We start from the raw sequence: 8180 nt of genomic DNA, 5'->3' as shown, positions 1-8180 counted from the left end.
CCCGTAGACTCAGAGCCCGCAACATCCCCCCAAAGAAACCCCTCATCCAACCCCCCCGAAGCAACCTTCACAATCCGCGCCGAACATCCAACCGCAGCCATATCCTCCAGTAAACCCGCCTCGCCACCGTCACCAGGACGAGAAGCAGAAGGAGAAGCAGACATCCTCTCCACAGGCGCAGGAAGAAACGGATACATCCACAACCAAGCCAAAGGCGTCAGCCCCAATCTCGCAGCAACATCCTCAATCCTCGTCCGCTGGTACGTCGATAATATCGCGCCCGCGCAGACAGCGTTCGCCTCCGGGTGCGCCTGCATGATCCGTCGAAGCAGCGGGATGAGTGATTCGGTTTCGTCCTCCTCCTCCTCTTCATGCCCTGTTGCTTTCTGCGCAGAACAAGCACTTGGACCAGGATCGGAATCAGAATCAGAACCAGGATCAGGGCGATCCCGATAAACCCTCCCCTTATCAACGGCCCCGCCTGCAATCGGCGCCCGGTAAAGTGGTATCCCCAGCGCCGCCTCGTAGAGCGGTATCACGCCCCATCCGATCGTTTGGTACATGAAGCTGTCGATGTCGTCGGCGCCGGACCTTTCTTCTACTTCCCCTGGAACTTCCTCGTCCTCCCCCTTTGGTTTTTCTCCGCCGTGAGAAGACCGCCCCGAACCCCGGCTTGGGTCATTGTGGATCGTGGAAGTGCCAATGCCGGTGGTGGTGGTGTTGCTCAGCGGCGGATGGAGATTCGCGAGCGCAACGACGCGATGGCCGTTCCGGATGCAGTGGAGGATTGAGTAGAGGGAATCCTTCCCGCCGGATATGAGGGCGATTACATTTAGCCCGGGACTTGGATTTGGATTTCGATTTGGCCTGGATTTGAGGGGTGGCATTTTGATGAGTTGGAGTTTGTGGTTTTGGATGAGGTGAGGGGGGTGGTGGGGAGATTTCTTTTTTTTTTTTTTGGCCTTATTCCTCTTGGGAGGTTCCCCAACTCCCCCGCAAGTAGTCAGTGCGAGCTAACATGGAGAGATCTAAAATGGAAATTATTGTGAGGTGTCTTTTCAAATCCTGCTTGCTTGGTTTTGTCTTGTCTATGTGGCTCTAGAATATAATGGGGGTGTCGAGTTCGCTGAGAGGGGAAGAGGCACCTGAAGTATATCAAGTTCAGGTCTCCATACACAGGACCTGAGGTTTTAAGGATCACAAGATACGAAATACAAGCTTGAAATCCTACTGCAGAGTTAATGCTTCAGTAACACCTCAGATTATGACAAGCTAAGCTGCAGGACGACCGGACATGCTCAACGCGACAGCACAGAACACAATATTATGCACACGGGGGGATGCAACCAAACTAGCAAGACACAGTGATATAACAACAGTATGCAAAAGGGGGTATGAGGTAACGACAGGGAGAACGAGAAGTGACAATAAAGTTGATTATACATGTGGCCAGCACAGAAATAACAAGGAAAGCATATTACATCAAAGTACAGAGACAACAGGCAAGGTAAACGAGAATGAAAGAGAAGGGAAGAGAAGCAAGAAGATTATAAGTATCAAACAGGGGGTACAAGAAGGGGAAATCCAAGGTCAAGGCAAAAAGAGAAAGAAGATGATGCAACCCCTGGAGTGAGGTTCCCAGCATGCGCTTCAATGATTTTTGCAATCCAGCCGCGAATTTCGAGTGCGCCCCTCTATAGTGCCGAACCGAACCACGGGCGTCCTCAACACCCCCTGTTTTTCTTTCTCTTGTGACCTGGAGAATTGAGAATTGTAGACGCAAGCCGTATACCCTTGAAAATGTTTGCAGCCAGACGCCGAACCAACCGAAGATTGAGCCACACCAACCAGTGTAGAAGTCGAAACGGAGGGAATGCAGGAAATGTATTAATGTATGTGGAAGAGAGAAAGAAAACTCCTGGTCGCATAGCGTTCATGATAGCCTCAAGGGAAAACAATCAGGCATTGTTCTCGTCTCGCTTACGCTTCTTCACAGATCGTCGGTCGACTGAGGGGATCTCGACGTTGTCGTCCGACGACTCACTGGTGGTTGACTTGGTCGCAGCTGCGCTCGCAGCCTCGTAGAGAACGGCACCCATCGTCGTTGAATCCCGTTCGTCGTAGGAGGTCTGGCCGGCGCCGTTGGTGGTGTCAATGATACCCATAACGACAGAGGTACCAGCGTGTGTTCTGGCGTGCTGGGCGAGGTTGTCGCTCCGTGAGAACTTCTTGCCACACTCGTTGCACTCAAATGGCTTGTCCTGAGTGTGGAGAGAGCGGTAGTGACGCTTGAGGTGTTCCTGGCGCCGGAATCGGCGGGAACAGAGGGTGCAAACGAATGTCTTGGAAGGATCATCGGTCAGAGACTGCTTACGACCACGGCGGTTGACAGAGACAGGCGCAGGGGTGGTCTCCGAGCCAGATGCACTGACAACGGAGTTTTGTCGAGGTTGGTCATTCAATTGCTCTGGTGTGGGGATCAGCTCGTGCGAGTGGCTTTCGCAAGGAGCCTGAGCCTGTTCCTCCGTAATAATAGAATCTGACAAGCTTTCAGACGAAATAGCCTTCTTGAGAGACTTGCGAGAGCTGTTCCGCTTCTTCGTTGCCATCTCCTCCGAAACCTTAGTTCCTTCGATAGGCATTGTGGGAAGGCCAGAACGGGCCAATTCCAGATCCTCCGAGTCCTCGAGGCCGTGCTCGCTGAGGAACTCGTCCTCATCAAGCGAATACGTTCCGAGACGCTGCCTCTTACCGCCGAGGTAGAATGTGTTCCCACTCGGGTGGAAGTCAACGAGATGGTTCACAAATTCGTCCTCAGAGTCGAGATCTGAAAAGCTATCGAATGTGGGCAGTGTGTTGAGGGGATCCTCAGTAGAGGATGTGAAAGACGGAGCTGGGTTTTCGTGCACGGGAAGGGTCACTGCCTCGCTCCCTAGAACCACCTTCGGCTCCTCTTCCTCGCAAGAAAGAGACGGCAAGGGCGGTAACTCAGCAGGATGGCTGTTTGCCGATGCCCCAACAGTAAGTTCTCGGGGGTCGCAGAACGAGGTCGTCTGCTCAAGCTTGAGGGAGGACTGAGATTGGCCAAAGAGAGAAGAAACAGGGGAAGGAGAAGGCGAAAGGGACGGGCAAGAGCTGTTTGCTGACAGGAGATCGGAGCTCTGGCTTGCGGTAAGGGAAGGGGGATGGATGAACACTAAAAAGGGATATTAGCTTGCTGATCAACCCTAAAATAAAGTTCCCAAAACACAACGCCGCTTCCCGGACGGATCAAGTATGATCACTTACCAGGAGTCATGGCTGGCGAAGCCGAACGTTTCCAGTCGGTATTGGCCAGGATCTCGGTGTGAACATCTCCCTCACACCCTTCCTTCACACCTTCCACCTTCTCAAAAGTGAAGAATCCGTCGTTGATAGGAGTGTGAAGCGTGCCGGTGCTGGATGGCGGGCTGCTCACGGAGCTTCCCGAGGTTGAGAGAGGCGGCGTGGAAGGGAACGTGTAATAGTCGTTAACGAACCTGGTATCCAAAGGCATGAGGGCGGGCGAGTTCTGGGCTACAAGGGCGGCCTTCAGATTCGACGGCTGGGGAGAAGCGATGGGAGTCATATTCATGGCTCCGCGGAAAGCATTTGTGGTGGCCATTTGGTGCATGTTGATAACAGGAGCAGAGTAGAGTGGTTGCTGCTCGGGTACCATATGCGGTTGCCCCGGTTGCTGTTGCGGGGTAGCATGTGGGAAAGGCGAGACCTGGGCATAGTACGGCTGCATTTCTGACGGATGGCTAGAGTAGGGCTGCGTTCTTGCTTGGGAATCGGCAGGGTAATATGCGAATTGCGGTTGTCCTTGCACCGGGCTGGGTGCCATTGTGTATGTTGTCTCCATTGGTGCTACTAGGGATCAATCTATATTCTGTCAGCTTCTTGTCCGGTGCGTTTTCCAGGTATCAGCGCAGAGCGCGGTTGGACGTACATTAGATGACGTGGTCGAAGAACTGGAGAGAGTAAATCGGTGTCAGCTCTCGACCGGATATTATTATAAAATATAGTATCGTAAGTATAAACTGGAAATAGTATTATGGCAGGAGTAACAGTCTGCCACTGTGAAGCTGCGGATTCAATGATAGTGGGATGCCTCTCGTTGTCAGAATGAGTGGATGACCAGAGAGGTGGGCGGGTCAGAACAAAGTCCCAGATCACAGATGAGCAGTCCGGAGGCGACCTGATATACCACTATTCCGTGCTTCTGGAAATCCTCTGGTCTCCCAAGACGTATCGGAAGGTCTATGAATGAAGGACAGGAGCCTGGATAGATGCGAACCAAACCTGATTATGGAGAGTCTGGGAGCACTCGCAGGGACCGGGAGACTGATAGGGGAGTCAAGGAAAGACGAGAGGAAGAAGCAGGAAGACAAGAGAGAGAAGGAAAAGAAACGAGAGACTCTCGAGGAGGATCAAGTGAAGTCTAAAAAGGGTAAGGAAAGGGCAAATTGGGAAGTGAAATAAGAATCGGAAGGACGATGAATGTGAAGAGCAAAAGAGAGTCGCGGGGGTGGGAAATGAGAGACAAGAGCGACAGCGCCGAGATGGGAAGAGGACGGCGGAAGGATGGTGGAGGAGGATGGACGGCTTGTGGATAAAAGAGTGTGATCTGCCTGGTGGTGGTACGAATTGGCCCTTTTGCTTGGACTGGGCCCGGTACCTTTTAGCCTCGCTGTTGGTTTCTTGGGATGATGAGATTAATTTTCTTTTTGAAAAAGAAAAAAAAAAAAAATAATAAAAGAAAAGAAAATAAAATAAATAATTATCATCATAATAAACCCTGATGATATTTATCATTCTCCCTCTGTCAAAAAATCTGAGGCTTCTGCCAGAGATGGTGCCATCCCACACCCAGAGCCGCTCTCTCAGAAGTTGCGTCTTCAGCTGAGTATCATGGCCATGTTGTCCAGTCTCGTCCCGGAGATAAACGCTGTGGCCTGTCGAAATTTTGGATGCGCCCATGCAACTCTTCACGGGCACACTGGCAAGAGACTCATTGGCCCTGCACATCTTCAGTTCACAGAGCAGAAGCGGAGTCAGGTGGAGGCAGATGCACACAGCACACCCAGCATATCCGAAATAATGCTGTGCCATGATCCAGTCACCCATTCTGAGGAGGGGAGTGGTCGACACTCCCACCCAACAAAAGCTAATCACAGAACAGCAAGTGAGCCGGGTGTGGCCCACCAGGTCGGCCGGGGAAACCCAAAAGAAGCGCAAGTGGACCAGCACGAGCACGAGCGAACTCAGGATTATTGGAACCCATTGTTGCGGGCCCGAAATCCTCTCGAACGGATACAGGATCAGTAAATGCGGAGAACGATCTGTCCCAATTATGGGATCCAGAATCTGGACGAGCGTGGGAGGTGAGAAGAGATAGCGCCAACAGTCTTCAAACAGTCTGCCTGGCCGTTGCAGCCAACAGGCGCACGGTGTCGAACAATATCAGCGTGGCCAAATCGACTTTTCCCGGCCAGCTTTGTGATTTGCTCCTGACGCAATTCAGAGAATGTCTCAGTTCATATTCATCCCAATCTGCTTTGCTGTGCTGTCGATGATGGCTGGGTTGCCACCGCTCACATTTCCGAAACTGCTCTCTGGCGCACCCAAATTCAGCCAATCCACTCCAGGGCTCCAGCCTGATGTTCACTCTTTCCTAAAATAACCCAGAATTTGATTAATTGGCCCTGCCCTTCCGCCAGTCACGTTTCTTCCAAGATTCCCTGCCACAGCCAATGTCACCACCACTCGCAACCGTCATCCCCCCTCCACCGCCATCTCCGCGCTTACGGACGAACGCCTTTGGATCAATGACATCTCGCCAGAGGGCCGTGTCCGTGATGACAGGAGAGTCACATTTGTTTTTCGATCTTACGCTTATCAGCAACGAGCACAAAGTCTGGCGAATGAGCTGCCATCTCGAAATTGAGGTGGGCCCTCCGTTTTTCCAAGTTTCTGAGCGAGGGCGGGGACTGCCCAATGATGATGGCCGCTGGGAGGCCCAGCGCAACATTCGGCTGATTGTGACAGTCAACCGAAAAACTTGAGGTTGGCTGGCGCTGCAGTGCACCACAAATGCATGCGGATGCGAGTTTCTCTTTTTTATCAGAAGGGGTAGGATTGGTCCGCCCGTCGCCCCACTGCACCGCGCATCCCGTCCATCCATTTGGGGGATTCTAAACCATGCCCGAATGGTGAAAAGCACAAGAATGACGGTCAGAACTGGGCCTATGAGCGCCGTCTCCTTAGCGGAGGCTGCGCTCGAGCCGTCCAAGACACTTGAGAGAAGATCAGCAATGCACAAGAGCATGTCCAAGAATGTGAACAAGACCCTCAGACGGCAAGGTCGATCAGAATCAATTCTCCGTGTTGTGGTCCTCACAAGCAGCCATTGGTTGCACTGCAAAGGTTGGCAAGTGCCACAATTCCTGTCTCCGTGGATTTGTCTTTTGAATCCTGGAGCAGAACAAAGAGGGCTGACGCAGCGACGCGACTCAGATCTTCACCAACGAAGCAATCTATCTGGAACCGATATTGACCGGTGCTGTTGATGAGATGTGGCGAGGCAAGATTGAGAAATGAAACGGTTTCCACGACCCACAAACTGTGGGTGCTCCCGTCCTCCAAAACACATCACGATGCATACAATCCCTGTCGTGATGTCGAATATTTGCAGGACACTCTGCACCCCATAGAGAATTCCTTCAGATGATGCTGTTGTAACCCATTCCACGGATGAGATTCTCGAAGCCGACTGCCCGCTGTTTCATGAGATGAGGGCCTGTCCTCCAGACGAGACTGCTTGTCGGATGCCAGGTACGCAGCGTCTGGAACAACCTTGCATGCCATATTTCTGCAAGTCGGTGTAGGTAGGAATTTAGCCTGACAAATCACCTCTCTCTGGAACAACAATTATTGCCCAAGCGACGGTGGCAGAGCCTCTATCAAGGCAAATTTTTCATCGTCGAGACCAAAAATAAAAATAAAATAAAAAGACGCGGGCCACAGCGCCCTTCTGAAGTCACATAGTTCCAAGTTTGAGGTCGACCCGTTCAGCCCAAGCGAGACCGATCAGGTTGTTCGAACTTCCTTGCGGCCTACTGCAGGAACAACTGCGGAGAGCGCAGCCGAGCAGCAAGCCAAGGGACTTGTCGGAAACGTCACATCCACACAGCCGACAGAGTCTCGTCTCATCGATATCATCGAATCATGAATAGTCTTGACCGACCAAAGGTCGACGCCAACAGGCATTGACAGGTTAGCCAGAGCGCGCTGGCCACTTCCAACCCAGACGGCATTTGCATGCAGCCGTCACAATCATGATCCGAATTATTTCGATTTCACATCGTCGCTCAAAAGTTTGTCCTGCTCGTTCTCTTTGTTTCGAGACGCAAATTGGCTTCAAGGCCCAAGACGTCCAATGGGCGCACACCAAGAAGGCCCAAGCTTCTCCGGTCCCCGGAAGTCCGTCAGGCTGGCTCTTCCTCGACCCAAGAGTCAACTAGCTCCCTCAATAGTCTACCAGTCGTCCATTTTTGGGAGGACGACAATCTCGACACTTCCTCCTCATTTCTCCAACACAAACACGCGTCGTTTCTGAAAGGAAAAGGAGAAGAAGAAGCAACGGCGCCTCAAAACCGGCCTTGGCCTCTTCGTGTCCCTCCGCAGCATTGGGACGCACCCATTCCCTCGCGAGTAAATATTGACTCGCAATCCCTCAAGATGCAATGATCAGCAATTCAGCACAACTTTATTCTCTCCCATTCCTTCAGACCGGAGTCCCCGCAGAACACTCAGCCGAGGAAGACGGTGACAGCAGAAGGGATAACTTGAATCATGATGCCGTCAAAGCAACTGACAGCTCAATCTGAAGCAAGGGGCACTACGTTCCCAGGCTGGAGGCGAGCTGTCAGATCCAGGATGCCAGGATAACTGATGAGAGGGAGAAGCTGGACTTGACACACCAGTCTTCTTGTAGGGTTTCCATGATGCGCTTCCGAAAGTTACCAGGCTTCCAAGATCCACTCTCTTCCCTGGTTTCTTTGCCAGGCTCACCCAGGCGGGACTTGTAACCTGGCCAACACCGCATCAAGTTGTGGGACACAAGCCGCCTCGAGTGCGAGGTGCAGTTTTCGCGACGC

The 8180-nt window shown here is 52.2% G+C and overlaps 4 protein-coding genes across 4 annotated transcripts; all 4 read right to left on the bottom strand.

The window, feature by feature from the left end:
• Nucleotides 1–9: 9 nt before the first annotated feature.
• BJX67DRAFT_378712 (diphthine--ammonia ligase family protein) lies at nucleotides 10–887 on the bottom strand (the record flags this gene model as incomplete). The annotated part of the gene is made up of 1 exon (XM_071032392.1): nucleotides 10–887. A coding segment is annotated over one exon (878 nt), but the record flags the coding sequence as incomplete, so codon positions are not given.
• A 908-nt stretch (nucleotides 888–1795) lies between these two features.
• sebA (putative C2H2 transcription factor (Seb1)) lies at nucleotides 1796–4163 on the bottom strand. The gene is made up of 3 exons (XM_071027108.1): nucleotides 3971–4163; nucleotides 3289–3903; nucleotides 1796–3196 (listed from the first exon to the last, which is right to left on the bottom strand). The coding sequence occupies exons 2-3, from the start codon at nucleotides 3881–3883 to the stop codon at nucleotides 1959–1961; spliced, it is 1833 nt and encodes a 610-aa protein (XP_070889162.1). The 5' UTR covers nucleotides 3884–3903; nucleotides 3971–4163; the 3' UTR covers nucleotides 1796–1958.
• On the bottom strand, nucleotides 3944–5348 carry BJX67DRAFT_308726 (uncharacterized protein). The gene has a single exon (XM_071027106.1). The coding sequence runs from the start codon at nucleotides 5146–5148 to the stop codon at nucleotides 4378–4380; it is 771 nt and encodes a 256-aa protein (XP_070889161.1). The 5' UTR covers nucleotides 5149–5348; the 3' UTR covers nucleotides 3944–4377.
• An 84-nt stretch (nucleotides 5349–5432) lies between these two features.
• On the bottom strand, nucleotides 5433–6510 carry BJX67DRAFT_308750 (uncharacterized protein). Its single transcript, XM_071027107.1, has one exon. It carries the CDS (start codon nucleotides 6347–6349, stop codon nucleotides 5717–5719), a length of 633 nt encoding a protein of 210 aa, XP_070889160.1. The 5' UTR covers nucleotides 6350–6510; the 3' UTR covers nucleotides 5433–5716.
• Nucleotides 6511–8180: the final 1670 nt, after the last annotated feature.

The sequence above is a fragment of the Aspergillus lucknowensis genome (genome assembly GCF_044049455.1).
Source record: "Aspergillus lucknowensis strain CBS 449.75 chromosome Unknown BJX67scaffold_7, whole genome shotgun sequence".
In the NCBI taxonomy this organism is placed as follows: Eukaryota; Fungi; Ascomycota; class Eurotiomycetes; order Eurotiales; family Aspergillaceae; genus Aspergillus; species Aspergillus lucknowensis.
This window is presented reverse-complemented; position numbering and strand designations above follow the sequence as displayed.

Excerpts from the sequence above, each read along its gene's own strand:
- BJX67DRAFT_308750 (XM_071027107.1), bottom strand. The coding sequence starts at position 6,349 with ATGCTCTTGTGCATTGCTGATCTTCTCTCAAGTGTCTTGGACGGCTCG.
- BJX67DRAFT_308726 (XM_071027106.1), bottom strand. The coding sequence starts at position 5,148 with ATGGGTGACTGGATCATGGCACAGCATTATTTCGGATATGCTGGGTGT.
- sebA (XM_071027108.1), bottom strand. The coding sequence starts at position 3,883 with ATGGAGACAACATACACAATGGCACCCAGCCCGGTGCAAGGACAACCG. Across the intron at positions 3,197-3,288 it reads TTCGCCAGCCATGACTCCTG|TGTTCATCCATCCCCCTTCC; the intron begins GTAAGTGATCAT and ends ATCCCTTTTTAG.